The sequence below is a fragment of the Orbicella franksi genome, chromosome 10 (genome assembly GCF_964199315.1).
Source record: "Orbicella franksi chromosome 10, jaOrbFran1.1, whole genome shotgun sequence".
Lineage (NCBI taxonomy): Eukaryota > Metazoa > Cnidaria > Anthozoa > Scleractinia > Merulinidae > Orbicella > Orbicella franksi.
Window position 1 is genome coordinate 30,031,232 of NC_138154.1, and position 25,000 is coordinate 30,056,231.

General features: G+C 40.5%; 3 protein-coding genes across 3 annotated transcripts in view; 1 reads left to right on the top strand and 2 right to left on the bottom strand.

Moving 5' to 3' along the window:
- The window catches only part of LOC145500700 (uncharacterized protein KIAA1958-like), an 11,779-nt gene extending 1,740 nt beyond the window's left edge, over positions 1 to 10,039 (bottom strand). Inside the window, exon 1 of the mRNA XM_081480223.1 lies at positions 4,306 to 10,039. Coding sequence (XP_081336349.1) covers positions 4,306 to 4,683 — 378 coding nt within the window. The 5' untranslated portion in view covers positions 4,684 to 10,039. The remainder of the gene's footprint in view (positions 1 to 4,305) is intronic.
- Positions 1 to 14,420, bottom strand: part of LOC145500705 (uncharacterized) — a 25,458-nt gene extending 11,038 nt beyond the window's left edge. Inside the window, exon 1 of the mRNA XM_081480230.1 lies at positions 14,182 to 14,420. The gene's annotated coding sequence lies outside the window, so the exon portion shown is untranslated. The remainder of the gene's footprint in view (positions 1 to 14,181) is intronic.
- A 5,847-nt stretch (positions 14,421 to 20,267) lies between these two features.
- LOC145500703 (uncharacterized) overlaps positions 20,268 to 25,000 on the top strand; it is a 14,500-nt gene continuing 9,767 nt past the window's right edge. The window contains exon 1 of the mRNA XM_081480225.1: positions 20,268 to 20,354. The gene's annotated coding sequence lies outside the window, so the exon portion shown is untranslated. The remainder of the gene's footprint in view (positions 20,355 to 25,000) is intronic.

The following is a 25,000-nucleotide window of genomic DNA, read 5'->3' on the forward strand; positions in this document are numbered from 1 at the left end:
TTGCAAATCGAAGCACATGGAACAGAATGCGCATAAGTGCGCATGCTCATAATGTCAACCGCTGGCTCAATACACTACAACTCCTCCCCCTTAAGCCAGTCTCGTACCCCAACAGTCCAACACAACATGCTATTCTTAAAAATAAAGTCAGAGCCCTAGAAATGGGCAGTTCAATGTTCAAAGGTCCAGTCGGGCTGGGGGCTTCCTCTCTCTGGTAGGGTATCTTCTAACGGGAACATATTCAATCTGGCTCAGCGGGCTGCTAACTGAAGGTTTAGCCGCTGGACTGGATGGCTGACGACCCGTTTCCCGTGGGACGGCTTCTGTCTGCTCAGACGGCTCAGCTACTTGGTCACCATGGTACTCGACTGGGGGCGGGAACAGCAACGGCTGGATAACTGGTGTACGGTTGTCTGCAACAGGAACAATGGAATCTTTGATTTGGTCTGTGTGTCGACGCCAAACTAAGTTAGGCCCAATCTCCACTTCATAAGACAGGGGTCCTAGTTGTGCACACACAATACCTGGTACCCATTTTGATTTTCCATTGTAATTTCGTGCTATTACTCTCTGGCCAATGGAAAAATGCCGCGTTACAGAACCACCCTTGGCGACAGACTGGTCTATCTGATGGTTGTTTATCTGGATGCTGAGATCTGGTTTTAAAAGGTCTAGTCGAACACGTAATCTTCTTCCCAAGAACAACTGGGATGGTGGCTCTCCAGTGGTTGAGTGGGGAGTGTTCCGATAAGCCAGCAAAAATCTTGCCAACTTAAGATTCAAGGATCTCACCTCAGTTTCGCTCTTCATTGCACTTTTGAAGCTCCCCACACAGCGTTCCACCAGCCCGTTGGTGGCAGGGTGATAAGGTGCTGAAGTGATGTATTTGATTCCGTTTTCCTTAAGGAAATGCTGAAACTCTTCTGATGTAAATTGCGACCCGTTATCGCTTACCAACTGGACTGGTATTCCATATCTGGCAAATAACTTCTGAAGGACTTCAATGGTCTTCTCTGAGGTTGTACTAGTCATTCTCTCTATCTCTAGCCATCTTGAATGTGCATCCACTACCACCAAGAACATGCTGTTGAGGAACGGACCTGCAAAATTAATGTGGATTCGTTGCCAAGGGGACGAAGGCCACTCCCATGCGTGTACCGGTACTGTGCTGGGTTCTCTCTGTGTTAGTTGGCCACCTGAGCAGGACTTAACAGTCAGTTCAATTTCCTTGTCGATTCCAGGCCACCAGATGTAACTTCGGGCGAGGGCCTTCATCTTCACGACCCCCATATGTCCCTGATGCAGTTCCTCGAGAACTTGAGGGGGCAACTTTGGAGGTACTATGACTCTTATCTCCCACATCAGACAGCCTGATTGTAATTATAATGTGATCTCATCTTTGTGAACAAAATAGGGGTTGAGTGCAGGAGCAGGGTTGTGTGGCCAACCTTTACTGGTCATCTCATACACTTGAGCCAAAACAGGATCTCTGTGTGTTTCTCGCCTAACGTTATCCACTGTCACTGGCAGTGGATCAAACTGCATCAAATTAAATACACCCACAGGGTCGACAACTTCTTCATCTCCGGATTCCTTTACGAGTGGAAGGCGGGAAAGACCATCGGTATTACTGTGAACTTTAGTGTTCTTCTATTCAATGGTGTAATCATAGCCCGCCAGGAACAAGGCATAACGTTGCAGTCGAGCTGCAGTGACCACAGGGATGCTTTTCCGAGGATGAAAGATTGATGTTAAGGGCTGATGATCTGTGTACAATGTGAAAGAGCGGCCAAACAAATACATATGGAACTTCTTTACTCCCCAGATTATTGACCAGGCTTCTTTGTCAATCTGTGCATACTTGTGCTCAGTTTTGGTGAGTGTCCTTGAAGCAAAACCTATGGGTCGCTCGGTACCGTCGTGCATCACGTGAGACTGCAGCGCTCCAATACCGACAGGGGATGCATCACAAGCAAGCCTTAGTGGTAGGCTGGGATCATAATGCGTTAAAACTTGCTCTGACGTGATCATTTCTTACACTTTGTGGAATGCTATCTCGCACTGTTCTGTCCATTTCCACTGGTGATTCTTCTCCAAAAGTTGTGTCAGGGGATGTACTACTGTCGTTAGGTTAGGCAAGAACCTGTGATAGTAATTGATTAGCCCGAGAAAAGATCTCACTTCAGCTACATCGTTCGGACGTGGCGCATTCAATACTGCTTCTACTTTCTCTGCTGACTTGTGTAGGCCATCTTTGTCGATGTCGTGTCCACAATAAGTTATCTTCTCCTTGAACAACTCACATTTTGCCTTGTTTGCTCTCAACCCATGAAGCTGAAGCCGTCGCAGAACTTCTTCTAAGTTAGCCAGGTGTTCTGCATCACCCTTGCTAGTAATGATCATATCATCAAGGATACAGCTTGTGCCAGAAGTTCCTTCCAGCACTTGATCAATGGTGCGCTGCCAGGTGCTGATGTGATGCCAAACACCAGTCTGTTGTACTGAAACAGACCCATGTGTGTGTTTATGGTGAGGTATTTCTTGGAATCTTCTTCCATCTCCAGTTGGTGGTATGCCTGACGAAGGTCAATCTTTGAGAATTTCTGCCCACCACTAAGCTTTGCAAAGATATCTTCAATGCGGGGTAAAGGATACTGCTCAGCTTGTAGTTCTGGGTTCACTGTGCCTTTGTAATCACCACAAATTCTGACAGACCTATCTTTCTTCGGGACAGGTACAATGGGCGTCGCCCAGTCGCTCCACTCAACTTTCGTGAGAATACCAACGCCTCAAGGCGTAAGGTACGGCACGAGCTTTGCAGAAATGAGCTTGGCTATCTTCTTTGAGCGTTAGCCTTGCCTTAGCTGATTTGAATGTTCCAAGTTTATCTTCAAAAACATCAGAGTATTTGTCTAGCATGGTCTGCAGACGCTCTTTAGCAATTGGTGGGGTTTGTGAAGCTTTCAGTGATTTAATAGCATACCAATCCAGGCGTATCTTGTAGAGCCAATCCCTTCCCATCAACACAGGGCCCTTATTCTTAACCACATACAGATCCAACATTAAAGGTTGCTGACCTTTGTACTCAACATTTGCCTTAAGCACTCCCAGTGGAACAATGTTTTCCCCCGTGTAGGTTTTCAATATTAGTTCAGTTTTATGCAAGGGTTTGTTGTGAAATTTCTCCTTGTACAAATCATGTGGGATGATCGACACAGCCGAGCCTGTATCCAGTTCCATTTTCAACGGTTTCCCTTCTACTTTAAGGTCTACCCAGATTACATTACTGCTCGGTTTCCTCACATTGTGTATCTTCATACCTCCTAACACATCTTCAAATGCATCACTTTCACTGTACTGAACAGTATGGACTTGAGTCTTTTGTGGTGTTTTGGGTGGTTGCTTTGGCTTACCTTGTCGTCTCGAGTTACAAACTCTGGAAATATGGTCCACCTTCCCACAATGATAACATGTCTGGTCCTTGAATCTGTAATTGTGTGATGCGTGCGAGTCTCCTCCGCATCGATAGCAAACTTTAGGCGTGACGGTGGCGGTGGCGGTGGCGGTGGCGGTGGCGGTGGCGGTGGCGGTGGCGGTGGCGGCGGTTTGCTGTTATCTGAGATCTTGTCAACTCGAGGTTCTGCGTGCAGCTCACTGTGCATTTCCGAGACATCACGAACGGCAGTTTCCATCACTACGGCTATCTCCAAAGCCTTGGAATATTTCAGTTTTGCTTCTGAAAGCAAACGCCTTTGAATCTGCATATTTTGAAGGCCACAGACCAATTTATCCCGTAAAGCTTCGTTAAGGTTCGCGCCAAAATTGCAGTGAGTCGCTAGTTTCTTCAGTTCTGCTACGTAGGCCAACACGGTTTCTCCTTCTCGCTGATTTCGTTTGTAAAAACCAAAGCGTTCTGCTATTTCCAATGGTTTAGGACTTAAGTGTTGCTGAAGGGTCGTGACGATCTTTTGGAAGCTCTTCGTGGCTGGTTTATCCGGTGAAAGAAGGTCCCTCAACAATGTGTACGTTTTACTGCCGATCAAGCTTAACAAGGTTGGCACTTGGCGGTCCTCATCGATGTTGTTTGCTAAGAAAAACTGTTCTACACGTTCCGTATAAGTTTCCCATTTCTCTTTTGTCTCATCAAAACTCTCTATCTTCCCGATAGCAGTCATATTTTCGACGTTTTCCTACGACTTCATCCTCGTCGCTACTGCCATGTATTCGGTTTATTGCAAATCGAAGCACATGGAACAGAGTGCGCATAAGTGCGCATGCTCATAATGTCAACCGCTGGCTCAATACACTACAAATGTTAATCAAACTTCTTTTTTCATGCAAGTGGCGTTGAAAACTTCGCTGGAAGCCATTTAAAGTACCCGGCTCGTACTCAGTGCCATTTTGTTTACGAACGGAGGTGAAAAATTTGGACAAAAGAAGGTCGAGCTCATTGGCAGGTATGTCTTCAATTGCTCTAGACTCTTTCAGTGACTCACAAAATTTCTTCCATACGTTTAAATCGCTCTTAGTCTTGCATTGAGTGTTTTTGGATTTCTGCTCCTGCAAAAATTTCTCAATTGCGACTTCATGTTTGCTCGTAGCTTCCTCGACAGGACTGAAATTTGCTAACGTTTGCTCGTTTTCTTCACCTTCTTCCTCGTGAAGGTCTAATGATTCTTCCATTTAGTATTATTGCCAGGAACAAGCCAATTTTTTCATATTCTTTGTTCGTAACTTTTTGAGGACAACTGTTACAACAAGATCGGTCTAGATGCCGGTCTAGATGGGAAAATATCGGTCAATATCGATTTCAGCCAATCAAATTCGTGAGTTCGGTAGTTCCCAGTCCTTGTGAGACACAGCCATATAATAATTGTCCATATTACACTATGAAATATTCGTATTTTTCACGGCCCAGTTTAGGCTGAAAATATTCCGTTGACTTTGAGGGTGTTGAAGTAATTTTGAAGCCAGACTGCAGGATGTGAAAGACTGGAATGGTGCTCATAGCTTCTTGGAGAAATTTTGCTAGCATCGAACATACAGCTAATGCTGTTTTTGTTGCCTTTTGGCCAATTTTGCCGTTTAGAGAAAGGAAGAATTTTCAACACAAAATAAAAACTTTCAACACAAAATTACATTCTTTAAAAAATCTCTAATTTCTAAAAATTTCGCAAATTTTAGCTTCGGTATTCTTATAAAATATATTCTTATAAAAAGAAAAAAGGTTATCCGATAAGAACGTACAGGCGAGGCGGTGAAAACCTCTGCGGCGCTGATCAGTGCAACAACTTGCGCCTGTCACGAGCCGTTCGCGCCTCCCTGAAGAAGGCAAAATAGAGACGATGAGATAGTTTCTTACAATTGATGCCAATCCATCGGGATTGGCGTATACGTCATTGAGGAACCTCATCAATGAGAAAATTTGGGTTTCCCAGTGTAAACTTTGACTGCCACGCACAAAGCAAGGTCACCTCCAGCCTCGCTTGCATTCAAAGACCAGGTAACTGAGCACACAACTGTAAAATGGCCTATTGGCAAAAAATAGCATTGCCAAAACTTCCTTGCGTTAATAGTTAAAATTATATCTTCGGAAATTAGAACAAGAAGTTTTGGGCACTTTATATTTGTCTGTTTTTCGTTTCCAGATGGTAGCTGTCACTACGAAAAACAAATCTTTGACAATAGCCATTGTAAAGTAAGTGTAAGTCTGTAATTTCAAAAAGACTTTTCTTTATGTGGCCGAGCTCGAATCAAGCTCTTTTTATGGCTGTAAAGTGTTGGGTTTTTCAGCGGACGCTTTGAAAAACGCCACCAAAATCTGAGAATTTTCGCTGAAATTCCAACCAGTTTGCATACTGACATACTGGCACGTCAGGGAAAAGCGGTTTAATAAACTGTTGCTTCAAAAAATTCGCTTCCAGTAGCAAAATGTTGATTTTAAGGTTTTTAATTCGGTTAATCTTATGCTGCGATGGATGTGGTGATAGAGGAGTACATTATGTTAAATTATAAGACAAATTTAAGTAAAATCACTAAGACTCGATCTATAAAGGTCACCAGGTCATAGCGTATACTTTATTATTGTACAGAATACATTTCATTAACAATAACTCTATGAAACCTTTAATATGAAACCTTTGTGCATAACTGCGATGATCAATCATATCTTCACATCATTCTCCGCAGTTCAAATATATGAACTTTCATATATTCACCTGTATTCTTCACCTTCTACGGGTATATTACGCAAATCGGCAATACAGGCGTGTTCTTAATATTCTTAGGCGTATTGTAAAGTGATTAATAGTATGAAAGCTTGAGAAATTTTTGGACAATTTTCAAACATAATTCGTAGTTTTAGAAACCCTTTACTACACCTACGTTTATACGATTACTTATACCATTTGCACAACATTTCAACTCGAGGTCCTTTAATTTCACGGTCCACCCCTAAGATAGAACGCACTTTGAAAGCAAAGTTGATATCTTCAGGTGTTAGCAGAGTTAGATCTTTCTCTCGTTTTGTCTGACCGACATTTTGTATAATATGTTATTTCATCACTAGCACTGTTGGGTAGAAGAAGCTGCAAGACGGTGAAGATGTAAAGCACTGTGAAACGCTGTTTATTGATCCTAATTTTGTCACTGATCATTTGTTCTTTCTGTTCCATTTTCCTACTGATGTTACGGGACGTTCCTACTCATCCCACGTTTCGACTAATCCTACGTTCGGACTGATTCTGTATTTCTTATCTCTTTGCTTTGATTCTTTTATTTTCTAGATTCTCGTACCGTGCTGCACATCGTGGACCAAGGTTAATTTTTGCAGCCATGCTGCTCTTGATACTCCCTTCTATTGCTGCATTGGTTAAGAATATAGTTCTTTTAAAAAAAATCTGCATCAGTTTAATTTAGTCGAGATACATTTTTTGGGAGGCAGGGATAGGTGGAATTGCGAAAAAGAAAGGAAAAGAGCATTGCAACTTATACAAAGAGTCGCGATCAGTATTTGAGTAAGCAAACATTATGATTGAAAATAACACCATTAATTTTATTAACGTAATTTTGTACATCAATGCAAAATTAATTTACTAACTCATCTACTCATATATTTTCAGATCCCTGGGTCAAACTGAATTCCTATCCTGTATGTTTTGGCGCAGGTATAACACGTTTGGCAGTTTCAGCGTCCCTTACGGTAGCAAGATAGCCGCTGTAAAATTGGTCCACCCAAGCGGTTACGTGACCTGCGATAAGAGAATATTTTCCTACTGGTCTTTCTGGGGCTGTGGTAAAAGGCCTGCAGTAAAAGATCGCGTCGGTGTAGTCATAACAACTATTAGCGGTGTTATTATTACGCCAGAAAGGCCGTTCCTTAAGAAAGATCCTGGAAAGTTTTCTGAGTTACCGAGATATAAATCGTTTTCTCCTTGGTGTTCTCGGGCCAAGGGTTGCGACTGTGGTATGGTGAGGATTTGGTGGGTCACACTGAAAGCGACCATGGAGGACAGGTCTGTACGGGTCCGCAAATGATCCCAGGACCGCAAATGATCCCGGACCGCAAATGATCCCCAAATTGAACCGCAAATGATCCCGGACCGGAAATGATCCCCGTATTGGACCGCAAATGATCCCGATCAAAAAATAAGGAATGGCATGGATTTATATCAGAGGAAGGTGAGAACAAGTACAAAAATTATGAACTAAAAATCATGTTTTGTCGTTTTTGCAAAAAAATATTCCACAGTTGCTGTTTTGTTCTTCGAACGGTACAGATCGTTTTCACTGTCACGCAATAAAAAAAATAATAAATCGAAAACCAACCAATGGAAAAAGCTAAGAAATTGTGATATACGCTATAGAAGATAACTAAATAAGACACTCCTCCAAGTTTTAGGCCTGTGCGTTTCCCCAAACCTCAGAAATTCGTCGTAAATGTTTCCCAGAAATTTACAGAGCTCAGTAAGAAAACGCCATGTTCGTATACATCCGTGGTACACCAATATGGCCGCCGGAATATAGTGTAAGCATCTGGAACTTACTTTGGCTTTCTAGGCGACTAATTATCAGTACTAAACAAACAAACATTTACATAAGCACTTTTCCTAATGCTCTAACTTCTAAAAAGGCTCAAAATCATGAGATAAGTATATATTTTTCAACAAACTCGATCGTAGCCTTTTGTCACGCAACCTCCATAACCCTGAAATTCACAATTAATGCTCCGGTTTCCAATCGAAGCACGCTAATTGTAAACAGATATAAATATACCGCTTCTTACGCCTGATGAGGATAAAAACACGTCACGTGAAGACGATCTATCGAATTAGAAGTCTTAGAAAAACACATACTTGTAAACATTCTCGAAATCCCGGTGGCGATAGTATCAAACATCTATCAAACAGCTGACTTGTCAAAACGAAGCGCAAGCTGGGTTGGTACATTTCGCTGACCGCTAGTCCACGGACTACCCCGATGGACCTGGTCCATGGACTACTTGAATGGACTACCCATGGACTACCCTAAATGGACCACCCTGAAATCTGTGGCAAACATAAATTTAACGATGCTAGAACCCGAACAAAAGATGTGATCGATCGACAAACACAATTACGGAACATTTGCGATGTAACAGATTTAATCCCCAACTGGACCTTTGTCACAAAATATTACAACCGAAATTACGGAAATGAGTTGCTTTTCTCGTTCCCTTTTATGGCGTAAAGAATTGGCTCACAAGTCAGAGATGAATGCGATTATATATGCCAAATTTCCACTTACCATCTAGCGTCCTTTTCATATTGTGAGCGACCGTGAGCGACTCGTGAGCGACTACTGCGCCTGCTAGCTACACTCATTTGGCCAGGGGGAAGAAATACAAGATGGTGGTGTATGGGTGTATGGGGTTATGTGAATGTCGTGTCTTATCATGTAGGTATTAAACAAAAGGAAAACTCGCTCGAATCCAATATTTTGTGAGAAAGGTCCAGATGTTAAGGTAGGAAACGTTTGAGGATTAAATCGCAACTGTTCTGATCTGATTTTGTTTGGGATCGTTAAATCTGTTAAATCGCAAGTGTTCAGTAATGTGTTTGTCGATCGATCGCATCTTTTGTTCGGGTTCTAGCATCGTTAAATTTATGTTTCCCACAAATTTCAGGGTGGTCCATTTAGGGTAGTCCATGGGTAGTCCATTCAAGTAGTCCATGGACCAGGTCCATCGCGGTAGTCCATGGACTAGGGGTCAGCGAAATGTACCGACCCGCGCAAGCCTTGGCCTTGCTTGGTCATGAAGCTGAACTTCATAACTATGGCTTGGAATTTTGGCTTCTTAGAATACTCAAGTAGTCATTTCCGAGGAATTAAGCCAAAATACGAACAAGGAAAAATTACAAAATAAATTTGTTCAAATTTCCAGTGCTACACACTATGTGTTTTATAGAGTGATGAAGCGTTGTAGGCTTGTGGGTCTACTCAGGTGACAGCGTCTTCCTTAATAGTTGCTTCATGGTTAGATTTTAGTTTAAAACTTTAGACGAGTGGCGTTAATGGCTGATAAAATGTGATTTAACTATAACACCGAAATATCAATGCTTAACAAAGGAGGATATGTAGCGTATGTTGCACTGATCATAATTTTACTGAGAATTGCAAAGAAATGCAAGCCAAGTCGTGTTTTGATGATTGAGTGGTGATATTCATAACATCGAGTTAGCAACAAAATTTAGTCGAAAGTATGAAAAAAAAGCAAGCTGTAAGCCATTATAATTATAAGATGGCTTTAATAATAACGTCGGTATTCACGTGCGCCAATTCCCTATCCAGACCATCCCACCATCCATGCCATTCGTTATTTTTTAGTCGGGATCATCTGCGGTCCCTATCGGGGATCATTTGCGGTCCGGGATCATTTGCGGTCCAATTTGGGGATAATTTGCGGACCCGTACAGGTCTGCTGTAATGTTTACGCTCTCTATGTCTGATATAAGTCCTGACAAGATTGTAGTTAAAAGTGTCAGGCAGATTTTTAAGTAATGATTCACCATATGAGGAAGTAGCAGATCCCATTAAAATAGTGCTCAATACACATATAGTGTAGAGCTGAGTATATGAGTAATAACGAAGAGGCAAGATTTGCTGTTACTCCGAGTTTCGTGCTTACGCACTCATCAGACAGTATTTAATGATAAGCATTCCTATCAACTAGATATATATACACGGTATTAAACAATAGGCTAATTGCTGGACTAGTTGCATTACAATAAGTGATAGTTATACTGGAAAACAATAGGTGTGAAGGCAGAAATTACGGGGACGAGTATAAACTGCGTGGGTGCAGTACAATATAAAGAAAGTGTCAAGCGTTCTTCAAGTAGAATTTGTTCTCGTGCCGGCATTTAGAAATAAGTTCTGATCTTTTGTTTAGTAGATTGTCGTTGCTATGTTTGATAATCATTAGTTTTTCTGTGAGGCAGAGGTCGCATCGTTTGGAAATGTTGTTGTAGGGTCTTGCACGGCTAATAATTGACCATTTGATGTTGAAGTCTTGTTTTTTGTCGTGTAGTTGCCAGATGTATTTAGAAAGCTCGGTGCTGTTGATGTGTTTTCTGTGCTTAAATGTGGATTTGTGCTGCGAGAATCTCTGTTTGAATGTTCCTTCTGTCAGTCCAATGTAGTTCTTGGTTGTGTTGTTAGTTGTAACTTGTGCGTTGTAGATTACACTGGAAGTCAGGCATTTGTTGTCTAGCGGGCATTGGTCTTTTTTGCGGCAGTTGCATTGCTCTCCGGTGATTGCGTTGGCGTTGTTGTCGGCGTTTGTTATTTTCATGTTGTGTTTGTTGATTACTGTTTTCATGTTGTCCATGCAACTGTAGCTGACTTTGACGTTGTTTTTGTTGAAGAGGCTGTGGTATTTATGTTGGTTCGGAAAGTGCTTAGATATGAGCTTCAGGAATGTTCTACCGATGTTTGTCTTTACGTTTTTACTAAATGGAGGGTTGTACCATATAATGTTTCTTTGTCTGTTGCGTCGGGGGCGTGTTGGTTGATTGTCTTCGTTGTAAATTAGTGTTTCAGAGTATCCGCTGGCTTTCAAAGCAGTTTCGTAGATTGGTTTGGCCTTGTTGAATTCGTGTTCGTTGCATGAGTTGGCGGAAATACGGCGATTGATGGATGCTGGAAGTTGCTTTATTATGTTAGGTGGGTGGTTAGACTTTGTGTTGATGTACTGCGGCTCGTCGTTAGGCTTTCTGTAGGGGCAGTAGGTACCTTTTGTAAGATCGAAGGTGACGTCCAGGTAGTTAACAATTTTCATGTTAGTCTGTATGGTAATGTTAAGTCCATATGTCTTGAAGCGTCTTGTTATGTCCTTCCTTGTACGGTCTGCTTGAGGTCCGGAGATGTTTTTGAAGATGGCAAGTCCGTCGTCTCTGTAAAGCCCGATGTTGTCTATCCCGTATATGTTACACAGGTCGTCGAGAATGAATAAGCCTACGAGCTCGCATACTTCGGCTCCGTCGAAGCTGCCCATAGTAACGTCAAAAGAACTGTTGTTTTTCTTGATCCAGGCGGTGTTACTGTCAAAGAGAAGGGATTTTCTTGAATGCATAATAATATCGATGTCGCGGTCCGTAATGGAAGTGAATTGTTTGGCGAAGTTGATTGCGTCTGTAAGAAGTTTCTCAGTAATGGAAGGGTAGAAGTTCTCAATGTCAAATACGGCGAAGGTATGTTGATCTTTGTGTTGTATAGAGGAGAACCAGTTGATGACGGATGATGAGTTTTTCCATTGGTTAAGGCCAGTCTTCTGTCTCACAGTCGTGTTAATGTTCGCGAGGATTTCTTTACTGATACGTCCAATCTCACTTTTTGCAGGGTTAATGAGTCTACATGTAGGTTTGTTCTGGAAGTTGTCTTTATGGTCTTTGAGTGTTATAAAAGCCTGTCGTTCAGCCATGCGTTCCGCGCGGTCGTCAATGTTCAGATTAGTAGCAATGACTTGAGCTTCTTTGTTAATAGCAGTAATCGTATTAGAATTTGCTTTCTTGTACGTCGATGTGATATTGTCCTTGAGAAGCTTGTCGTGCGAAGCTTTGTCTACTTCGTAGTAGTTGGTTGTTTTGTCAGCAGGTATGAATGTTTTTGTGGAGTTGTTTATTTTCCTAATGTCTTGTTGTAGATGGTCTTGGAAGTCATCTCGTATTTGCCTGAATTCAATGTTCTTGATCATTTCGTACACGTCAGTTTCAAAGTTGTTTAGGTCTTCGTTCTGAGGAGGGCATTTTCTTGATTTAAAACCAAAGTTGTTGTTGTCAATGTTGTCGTCGTCGTTGTTGTGGTCTGTGTTATTCTTATCTTTATTCTGTTCGAAGAAGAAGGCTTTCCAACGCATACTCTTGACATCAACAGCACCGAGCTTTCTAAATACATCTGGCAACTACACGACAAAAAACAAGACTTCAACATCAAATGGTCAATTATTAGCCGTGCAAGACCCTACAACAACATTTCCAAACGATGCGACCTCTGCCTCACAGAAAAACTAATGATTATCAAACATAGCAACGACAATCTACTAAACAAAAGATCAGAACTTATTTCTAAATGCCGGCACGAGAACAAATTCTACTTGAAGAACGCTTGACACTTTCTTTATATTGTACTGCACCCACGCAGTTTATACTCGTCCCCGTAATTTCTGCCTTCACACCTATTGTTTTCCAGTATAACTATCACTTATTGTAATGCAACTAGTCCAGCAATTAGCCTATTGTTTAATACCGTGTATATATATCTAGTTGATAGGAATGCTTATCATTAAATACTGTCTGATGAGTGCGTAAGCACGAAACTCGGAGTAACAGCAAATCTTGCCTCTTCGTTATTACTCATATAAGTAATGATTCAGTTTTCTTTTTGGCTTTCTAGGTGCAGCAGTTAAGAGTTCTATAGTAACATTTAGTATTATAGTTGTTGCTTTACGTCGCTGAGGTGAAAGAAAAACGGAGATAAGAAATGTAGAAGGCTGTATTACGACTGTGTTTAAACTAAGTGTTTATATGGGTATTATATTGTACACATAAGGCGCATAACGAATTGATTTTGCTTTAATTTGAGCAACTAAAATAAAGCGAAACCATTAAGCAATGATTTGTTTCTTTCTTTTCTTCTTCTTTACACCGCACACGTGCCTTAAATTTACAAACCATGAAACAAGTATAGTCTCCATAGCAACAACCCAAGAACATGCGGCGACTGCAGAGATCATGAGTTAAACATTCAGTTATTCCCTGAGACACCACTACTTCGTTACCAAACGACAAACACAATCATCGGCTCTTTTTTTTAAATTCAATATGCCCGAAACTTGACAAAAAACTCATAGAATGCAACAGAGCTGAACCCGTAAATCAACTGACCGCAGCAGAGAGGCAGGCTGGGCACAAGGGACCACTCTATGGACAAGTCGTTGTCAGGGAACGGTAACGCCTTGTTAGGTGAATTAAAATAGATTCACTTTCGTTCGTCCTATACTGTAGACATGTTAATTCTCTTTGCTATTAATCTTATTAGCACGAATGCAAACTGCACAAAGACTGTTTTCTTCTGCAACTGCCAAATACAATCAGTCACCCAAACTGCAATATTGACAATTAAGTATGTTATGTAAGCATGTTATATAACGCTTTACTAGCAGATTTTTACCTTCAGTTTCCTAGTCGATTAAAGGTGCAATTTGCGTTCAGAGCACTGATTACGAAAACCAGACGAGCGAGAAATCTTGAGACTTTGAATCAGTTATAAGTACGGGCAAGTCACCTATTAAACTCCCTTTGTAAAGTAGTAGTATGATAAATGAATGTGTCGCATTGAACAAACTGTCTCTACAGGATCCAATGTTTTGTTATTTTCTGTACGTATTAAATTTAAAGTAAGTAATGATTTGATAAGTCAATGTTATTGAGAATTGAGCATGTTATTGAGTTTAACTATTGAACAAAAGCCTGTGAGCGCCAGTTTGGACTTTGGAGTTTCGAATTGAACAAGATTTTTATGTACACGTAAATAAAGAAAGTGTTTCAAAATAGAAATGAATGGGAAGAAATATATTCAGAAGTAACCAGAACGCGCACAATCTGGGAAACCTGAACGAGAAATTAAACACTAAATCATGCTAACCTGATACTTTTTCAAAGGGCGTATGTTATGCAGTTAATCCTTTAGGTGCGTGCTTGCTCAACGACGATACATTTCAAATCCTCTCAATGTAGTGGGACATTCCTAAAGCATGATTTACGACCTTTACCCCTAAAGTTGTTATTTGTTCATGTTGATCACGGCATTTTTGGTCATGCTGTCGTCTCGTAAGTACGAGTGATTCAAGATGCGTCAAGCAGGAAATTAGGTATATTATACTAGGGGCTCCATATTGCATGCAAAGTGCTGCCCCAAGTGGTAAGATGGTGGGGACGAGATATGAAGATATCACACGATCTTGGAGATCGTTAGAAAAATATGGTAAATTAATGTCATAGAAATAAGCAACTTTGAAGTTGAATTCTGTTGTCGAGTGACAACAAATAGTTCATTCTGTATCTAGCCAAGGTGGAAATACAATCTGCGAAACCTGAACGAGAAATGAAACACTTACGCAAGATAGCCTGATACTGTTTCAAAGGGCGTATGTTGTGCAATTAATCCTTTGAGTACGTGCTTGCCCAAAGAAGATACAATTCAAATCCTTTCAATGTAGTGGGCCATAACTTAAGTATGATTTACGATCTTTGTCCCAGAAGTTGTTATTTTCTTCGTGTTGATCGTCACTTTTTTAAGCAATGACGTCATACGAAATTGTAACTTAAAGTGAACATGCTCAATTCCCTCGGATAAATGATGTCGCGCACGATTTATCCAGAATTAATTAAACCGAGGAGAACTGGGAACTAAGCCAGTTTCCTTGACAACCGCCATCTTGATCTTGGTAATCAAGTGACATTGGTTATCGGCGGCTTGTGGTAACCACAAAGTGTCGGTTAGATTTGAGATCGTGCAAACCGACTGACAGCAGTTTTCTAAAGGATTGAAAAGGTGATTGTCTAAAATCATTATTTTTTTCTCGAGCGCGCGATACATTTCATACCGTAATGACCCGTAATAAAAAGTTCTGGTCTATGCTGTTATTTACATTTTATTGGGAAACAATAAATCTTCCAACATTGAGTTTCAGAGTTTTTCACAAGCTGCTTTTGACGTGGCTTGTCAATGATGTGGAAATATCTGAAATATATTGTGAGCCTTTCTCTTTCAAAAATGCCAAAGGTCAATCCCCTTTATGAGATACTGATTATTCATTCATACCATTTTTACTCTGAATGCAGAACAGTGAAATGGTCAAAGTGTATATATTGGCCTTACTTCACACAGTTATCATTTTCAAATATTGGCTACTGTTTCAACAACAGGCAGTAAGGACCACGTATGCAAGATGAAATATATGTTTCACTAGTAACGACCGGGGTTATTGCACTTCCAGATTTATGGTATTTGTGCTTTAATATGTCAATATATTGCACTTAACACGTAGTGATTGAACCAAAGCACCATTCAATCCTTGATCATTGAAACGCTGTGTGCATCACATTAAAATGATCCTTTTGGTCATATTTTGCATCAGAAACCAAGTAGACAGAGTAAAAAACTTATCAGTTGTGCAGATACACAACCACAGCAGCCTTTCCTGGCTGTCAAATAGTATAATATACCATAATTTTAAAGTTTGATAAAAGACATCTAATGAATTGTTTAAAACAGTAGAAACACACGTACTAGATCATACAAGTAACAACTAAATTAATAATAATTATCATAATAAAGTGTATTATCGTTTGTCTCACGATGCAGTCACTTGAGATGTAGATCGCGACGTTTCGACTGCTTACTGCTAGTCTTCTTCAGGCGATAGGGTCGACTGATTGCACGGTATCATTTATATCGCAAAGGTCGGCTGTGATTGGTGTATTTCGATCCTCCTATTGTTCCATTGTTCCGGCGAGTAGCTGTTCCCTCAGTGGTCCGCTGTTGTACCGTTCTTCTTTTGTTGTGTTTCTTGATCGTAGGTATCCATGCTTCAGGAATTTCAATTCCACTATCCCTGTTGATGTTGTTAGGGTGAAGTCTTATGTGAATAGCTTCCTTGACCCTACGTGTGTACCAGTGAGGATCTCGATCAATAAACTTGACCTCATTCCAGATAGGATAGTGGCCGGTCTCGTGGGTGTGTTCAGAAACGGCGGAGGTCTGGGTACGAGCGAGTCGTATATCCCTGTCGTGTTGTTTGATCCTCTCCTGCATAGATCTCCCTGTTTCAAACAATAGAGTCCGCACCTTGCAAGCCTAAGATCTGGAAACGCTACGTAGATGATACTTTCACCATCCTGGATCGGGATAGGGTTGACGTCTTCCTGCAACACCTGAAGAGTCAACAACCATCAATCCGTTTCACCATGGAGATCGAGAACAACAACAAGATCGCCTTTCTCGACACGTCAGTTTACAGAGAACCTGATGGCCGCCTTACCACCAGTGTCTACAGGAAACCAACACATACTGATCAGTACCTAGCGTATGATTCACACCACCCTCAGTCAGTAAAGCGCGGTATTGTGAAGTGTCTGTACGACCGGGCTAAACGTCTCGTCACCAAACCATCAGTAATCGTTGGAGAGAAGAAACATCTGTCATCTGTACTTGTTTCTAACGGATATCCCTCCTCTTTTGTACAGAAGATCACAAAGGCACGAACAACCCCAAGAAGAGAGCCTGTCGCGGAACTTAAATCCACCGCCGTTTTACCTTATGTCCAAGGCGTTTCGGAGTCTCTCCGCCGCTGCCTAGAACAACAAGGCATTCGCACCGTCTTTAAGTCCGACACGACACTTCGGTCACACTTAGTGCGACCAAAGGACACCGTCAACCCGGCTAAACAAGATGGTGTTGTCTACAGGATTCCCTGTGAGTGCGGCAAAGTCTACATCGGGGAAACAGGGAGATCTATACAGGAGAGGATCAAAGAACACGACAGGGATATACGACTCGCCCGTACCCAGACCTCCGCCGTTTCTGAACACACCCACGAGACCGGCCACTATCCTATCTGGAATGAGGTCAAGTTTATTGATCGAGATCCTCACTGGTACACACGTAGGGTCAAGGAAGCTATTCACATAAGACTTCACCCTAACAACATCAACAGGGATAGTGGAATTGAAATTCCTGAAGCATGGATACCCACGATCAAGAAACACAACAAAAGGAGAACGGTACAACAGCGGACCACTGAGGGAACAGCTACTCGCCGGAACAATGGAACAATAGGAGGATCGAAATACACCAATCACAGCCGACCTTTGCGATATAAATGATACCGTGCAATCAGTCGACCCTATCGCCTGAAGAAGACTAGCAGTAAGCAGTCGAAACGTCGCGATCTACATCTCAGGTGACTACATCGTGAGACAAACGATAATACACTTTATTATTGCATCCACCACGATGAATAACAACAACCTTTTCCTCGACAATAATTATCATGGTAATTTTATTAAATTCTCAGATGAGTACTTTTATATGTTTCAGTGATGTGCCTTTCATGTCTTAGAAGAAAAAACAATTTGCTGGAAATTATACTTGAATATTGAACTGAATGCAAAACATTCCCTCTTAAACAATTCCCTCCTAAACAACTTGATTTAAATTATTAACTAGACCACTGACCACCTTCCCCATTAACGTGCACTGGAACTTTAAATTATTGATGTTTCTTTAAGCTGCTTGTGAATTATGTGTTATTTACCATTATGGTTGTGACTTCAAACTGCAGTGACTGGATCCCTTAAGCTTAAAGATGCAGACATGGCTAAGTAGCTAACAACTATAAGATGGGGAACACAAGCTACTTCTTTTTGTGCTATTTAGGCGTTTTGAGTTTATTACATTGAATTACAACCGACGTCAACTGAAACAACAGAAAGGATTTCGCTTCCTCCAGTTACTCCTCCAGAACTTAAGAAATGGTGGTTAAATATCGTCGCCTGTGCATGCATAGTACTTAAGGCTCTTGTTAAGTGTCCCCAATTAGCCCGGTAAGGCTAAATAGAGTTGACACTTAAATAAAGAATGTTATCTTTATATCTTATATTGCATTCCGTGTTGTTTGTTGGTCACTCGGTCATCTCGTGACTACAAATCATTAAAGACACGTCAAGTAAGGATATAGGTATAGTATATATAGTTTACGTCTAGAAAGTGCGGCGTACGGGGTTTTATTCACGAGTTGTTTGTGTCAAAAACCCGAATGAGCGAGGTACGAGCGAGTGAGGGCTTTTGACACAAACAACGAGTGAATAAAACCCCGTACGCCGCACTTTCTATGTCGTGAGCTGTTTATTACACATAACAAGATAATTTTCATTGAAATAGTTTTCTAAACGCAAATTAGAAACAAAAACTAACAATGCAAATTTAATAGCGATGGAAAATATCGCAGTACATGTACATCAAGGAATAAAGTGCTGAACGGAAAACTGTCTTACAAAAGTTTTTTTTTTAACCTAAGTACGAAATCAATAAATAGAATAAAGTCTCATTTAGTCAATGTCAGATTCAATAACAAAGTGACGTGCTTTTTTGGACCTTGGAGAATGTAAGGACAAAGCGGGACTTTCTTTCAAGGCATTTACAGAAATGTTAAAAGTTCCTCCCTGAATTGAAGCACCTTAGAAAAGAGCCAAGGGCTGCTGTGTTGTCGACTCCTGTACTGTAATAGTTTTAGTTGCATTCAGAGTCAAAGCACTGGAAATACCTACTTGGTATTCCGATGGCCCTGGCACTCCGGGATATCCACTCAGAATGTTGGAAATATTTTTTTGTTGCCGCTCCGACAGAGTGCTGTAGTTGTTCAGACTTACAAGAGTGCTGTACGTTCTTGTGCCCAGATATTTGCATGATGTGCGTTGGCGGTACTCCTTCATCATTCAGTTTCTGGATCATCCTTTTCCTTCCGCTATGATTGGTGAGATTTTTAGCATCTAATCCAGCTTTTTCTGCCGTTGTTTTCATAAGTGATTTGATTTTGTTAACTCCCATGGGAGCTGACGTGAATCAAGGTTTTGTGTTAACGGCTTTTGTAGTGTGATTGATTGCTAAATAAAACGTACTATCCGGAGTCTTCAGCTCAGCTGGTCTTTTAGAAGCATAGAGGTCATAAGCCCGGACAGGATCTCTTTCACTGCCAACGACAGCAAACATTTTTGGCTTTACAGTACGAGAGTCTTTTGGATTAGCGCCTGTTCGTGTCTTCGTCTGTCTTTCGTTATACTCTAGAAATGCTGTTCCGTCCGCTGTTTCTTTTCTTTCAACATCGCCCCATCTCATGTCCCTGTGCTCTTGACAACCCCTCAATCCAAAGAACTGTGTGTTGTTTAACCATATAGTGTTAATAAGAGCCTCTGATGAAGAGCAACCGAGTAAATCTTGGCCATACAGAATATCAACTTCTTCGTCTGTTAGCATACGCGCAGCGTTTGGTTTATTTCCTTTCCCTTCTTTCTTTAGTTCCTTTTGCTTTGCGACTAGCGCTTCTTTAGTCTTTCGGAACTCCTTTCCTTCCATAATAGTTGAGGAATAGTCTTTCTTTCTTAAATAACGATCGAAGCTTGAAACAAAAGACCTGAGCGATGTGGGTTCGTATTGTTCTCCGTCTTTCGTTCGAACTTGAAGTAGAAAATTGGCGATTAATACGTCGAGATCTTTTGCATCAATATCTCTCAGCTCGTTCCTTGAAACTAAAAATTTTTTTGAGCAACGAGACATCTCTGTGTGTTTTGCTTAATGTGTTCTTGTTTTCTTGATGCTGTACAAACTCCTCTAGTGAGCAACCAACCGACACAAATCTAGAGCTTTCCTCCGCCTTCGCCATTTTCGCAGGAAAAATTTGGAGGAGGCGCCGCTAAAAACCCGCCAAATCTGGAAAGCTATTTGAATGTAAACGATGTACGATTGTGATTGGCTCGGAAAGGCCTTTACGCTATCGTTGATTGGTTATACTTCGACACGTGAAAGAGCTGTACGCCATTCTGATTGGCTGTATAGGTATTTTTCACATGTGAAAATAAAGCGTATAGATTTCTACAAATGAGCTTTACGGTATAAAATTCTCGTGTTAAGTGTAATAAATAACGCTATATTAGCGCATTATTACTTTCACGTGCCAGTCGATTCAAGGTGCAACTTGTGTTCAGAACACTGCGTAGCAAAACCAAACGAGTGAGAGTTCTTGGGACTTAGAGCCAATTGTAAGTATGTGGTTACCTGTTAAACTCCCCTTGTAAATTTATCAAAATAATTTTAGAACTCGTGTTGAACCAATGCAAGTATGATAATGAATGTGTCGCATTTAACAAACTGTGTCTCTACGTGATCCAGTTATTTTTATGTATTTAATTGAAAGTAAGTATTGATTTGATCAGTCAGTGTTATTAACGATGTAAATTCAAGTGGTTTCATACGCTTTGTTTTAGTTAGATTTTTAAGTTTTTGTAAGTCGACTCAATAGATGTTCAAGCTGGAGGCTTGACAAGCCTTATTTGTTCGAAATGAAATGAAGTATCTATCTACATGTCTATCTACCTGGGATCGAAACAGCAAATTCTAAGTCTTTAAATTCTAAAAAATCTCATATTCAAAATTGACTTGCCTGTCAAAGGAGAATGAGTTCAGTAAATTGCTAGTTGCAATTTGCAGCAGTCGGCAAACTTCTATATTTCTGCTCTTGTGCAACTTAATTTTGTCGCAGAGTGTTTGGCAAAAGCCTCATTACTATGATTTGCTTCCCCCGTAGAAAAAGCAGTGTTTGGGAGCGCAAACGTTTCACCCTCTTTAAAGATCCGCCTTGTTATCGTAGCCACTGGGAGAAAAGTTTTCACTTTTAACAACATTTTTCCTCTGGTGATCGTTCACTCGTTTCGTCTGACGAACATTTTTAATTTTGTATTGCTGTTTTCTGGGGAAATGAGATTTGACTTCTTCTAGCTACAAGGGTGTGAACCGATAGAAAGCAGCGTGAAACAATGCGTCACTGTTTACGCCAGAGTGGAGCCAGTGCCGGAAAAATGAGCAACATTCTCTCAAGGAAAGCTCCAAACAACGTCAAACAGGGTAATCTGAACGTAAATCAGACTTTCTTTTGTGCTCCTGATTGTAAATTTAAACATTGGAAAATAACGGGAAGGTACATCAACTTTCCTTGTCACAGGATCCTAAATTTACTAAAAGGAAACTCTAGATGCTGAGTTGACCCTTATTTTTCCCGTTTCGTGCTTAATTCGTGATAACAGAGTCATTTATTATTAGGAATATGAGGAGATAAAAATCTTTTCACTCGCTTAGTTTAACTTTTCAGAACAAGGCTGTGAGCCCCAGTGAAGACTTTGGAGTATCGAATTGATCAAGACTTTTATGCACACGTAAATAAGAAGTGTTTCAAAACAGAAATGGGTGGGAAGAAATATACTCGGAAGTAACTACAGTACGTACAATCTGGGAAACCTGAACGAGAAATTAATCAAACCTGATGCTTTTTCAAAGGGCGTATGTCATGCAATTAATTCTTTGAGCGCGTGCTTGCCCATGGAGGATACATACTAAATCCTCTCAGTGTAGTGGGCCATTCCTAAAGTATGATTTAAGACCTTTGTCCCGGCCTGAAGCTGTTATTTTGTTCATATTGATCACGGCGTTTTTAGTCATGCGCTCATCTCGTGACCACAAGTCATTCAAAATGCGTCAAGTACGTATATTATACTAGGGGTTCCATATTGCAAGTGAAGTGCTGCCCCATTTAGTAAGATGATGGAAGTACGATATGAAGATATCACATGATGTTGGAATTTGTTGGTAAAATATGGTAAATTAATGTCATCGAAATAAGCAAGTTTGAAGTTGAATGCCATTTTCGAGTGGCATCAATTAGTTCACTGTGTATCCAGCCAATGTCGAATTTTTTTTTACAATTGACGGAACTGTACCCTGAAGCCAAGCAAAAACTGTGAACCAAGTAATGGCAATATAAATGTCGTCTATTTTTCTTCATCAGTGGAAATATTCGACTCAGTCGACATGGCACGGAGTTTGTTTACGATAAATGAGCACGCGATTGCAAATGTTAGCTGATATTGGTGCTTTCAGCTTAGAATACTGTATACCAAAAAGACTATTCTTTTACTTATTTAATAGCTTTACAGTAAAAGTGAAAATACTTAGCGTGAAGTTTAATGTAATTATCCTATTCCCATTAAACTTGTGAGTCTCGAGAAACTGGCGCCGTTACGCGACGCATTAAGCAAGTTCCCTGTTAAACCCCCTTTGTAAATTTTTTTAAAGCGACACAAACTGTCTGTAAGTGATACAATGTTTTAGTATCTTATACATCAAGTTTAATATGAGAAAATATTTTTGTGGTTAGATCTTAGAGTCTCTATAAGTAAACTCATCAACTGTTTAAGCTGGAGGCTTAACAAACTCCAACTGCTAGAAGTTTAATAAAGTATGTCTATCTACCTGAAATCACAGCGGGAAATTCCAAGTCTATAAACCTTCAAATATGTAATATTCAAAATTGATTTACCTGTCGAAAGAGAATTAGTACGGTAAAATGTTAATCACAACTTACTGCAGTCGCCAGATATGGCCGAATAAATTGGCCGAACAAATTGGCAAAAAATTACATTGTAAGAACGTCCTCGCGCTAATTTTAAAATTATATCTTCGGGAATTAGAAACTTATGTTAAAAGAAAAAGTTTTTGGCACTCTATATTTTTTTGTTTTTCGCTTGCAGATGATAGCTGTCATTACGAAAAACATATCCTTTGATGAAGATTTGACAAATTTCAAAAGGACTTTTCGTTATGTGGCCGAGCACGAGTCAAGCTCATTTTATGGTTGCAGGAGATAGCACGGCGCATGCGCAATGGGTGGGCATGGGTGGGCATGTGATCTCCTGCCCCCTTGGTCAGGTGATAGAATCTCAATCAAACTTCAACTTACAGGTAAGTCTCGTTTAATTTTCCAATTCCATCACATGACCGGGGGCTAGGAGATCCTATGAGACTTTATCTTTTTTTTTTTTTTTTTTTTTTTAAACAGGGTGACCCCTTCAGTCGCAGGACTGGTATCAATGGGGGCCCTGTATAACGTAAAATAAAAAGAGCATGTATAAATAATATATATCTATAAAAAACTAACTACTACTTTAAAAGATACGCTGAAATGTTTAAAAAATTAAAAAGCTTAAAAAGGTAATAGCGTTCTCATAAAAATTGGATATCGAATTTAAAATGTTCTAAAAAATAACCTAAGAAAAAAAAATCGGAGATAGCCTTGAAACGTTCCTTAGGTGGCAAAATCTTTATGTTCGTTGGAAGGCTGTTAAATGTGCATGCACCATGATAATAAAAAGACTTTTTAGCGACATCTAAATGAAATTTGGGAAGTATAATGTCAGTGATTGACGATCTAGTGCATCTGTTTAAAACATGTTGGTTGTCGCTCTGGCAGCGTAACAGGAAATAGTCTTTAAAGTATAGAGGAACTTCTCCGACCAAGCACTTGTTAACTAACAGTGCACAGTGCTTTTCTATGGTTTTTGTAAGAGGCAGCCAGCGTAGGTTCTCGAGTATTGTTTCCGTGGCTATGTCAGGTTTAAAACCGTATACGATTTTCGCAGCTCGTCGTTGCAGGCGTTCAAGAGTCTTTCTGTTAGTGCTTCCCAGAGGGCAAAAGTACGTATCACAATAGCTTGATATCGGTAGCACCGTGGACAAATAGATCTTATTTGCTGCTTCCGTGGTTAAACAACCTCGTAATCGTGACAGGAGGCCAAGTCTGCTGGCAACTTTTGACCTTAAATAGCTTATGTGATCGTTGAAAGATAAACACTCATCTAGCAAGACTCCTAGGTACTTGAACGACTTTATTTGGTTGACTTCCTTTCCTTCCGTGCAAAGCGGACTATGAGATTCAGATCTGACTAGCCTCTGCCGAGTTCCAAATAAAACATACTCAGTTTTCTTTAGGTTGAGGAAAAGACCGTTCGCTGTTAATCAGTTAGAGACGTTATTGAGATCAAGGCTTAAGTTCAGCTGTAGTTGGTCAATGTTTGAAGCAGCAGTAAAAATAACGGTATAGTCAGCATATAACATAGCACTAGACAGACCAACGGCCAAAGGAAGATCGTTTATGTAAAGAATAAACAAGAGAGGCCCTAACACGGAACCTTGAGGTACTCCGCTACTGATGTTGGCGGCAGAAGAAAGGTGATTTTCAATGGACACTCTCTGAGTCCTGTTAGTGAGATAGCTCTCAAACCACGAGAGAGGCTGGTCTTGAATTCCATATCTGTACAACTTGTTTAAAAGACCGTCATGAGGAACAATATCGAAAGCCTTTTTCAGGTCAATAAACACTGCCCCCGTCAATAGCCCTTTGTCCATATGACCACGAATTTTATCTGTAAGGAAGGTAACGGCCAACTGAGTTGAATGATTTGCGCGAAACCCCGATTGATAAGGCGAGAGAAGAGAGTTTTCTGATAGGTAGCTATGTAGCTGATGGAAGACAGCTTTCTCCAGAATTTTCGACAAGATCGGTAAAATTGATATAGGCCTGTAATTGTCCAGATCCTCTTTGTTTCCAGATTTGAAGCTCTAACACAACCACACCAAACACAATATAGCCATACATGGACCTATATAACAACAGCATAATCGAGGTTTTATTCAACCTAACAAATCAATCTAAAAAGTCTTGTCACATTTAGCCCATAATGGTCAATAAATGACACTGGCGTAAACAGTACAACATAAGGCTGCAAGTGTTTTTAACTTGAGTAATGTTTCACTCTCTGCAACCGGTTACAATTGTTTATAAAGGCAAATGTACTTA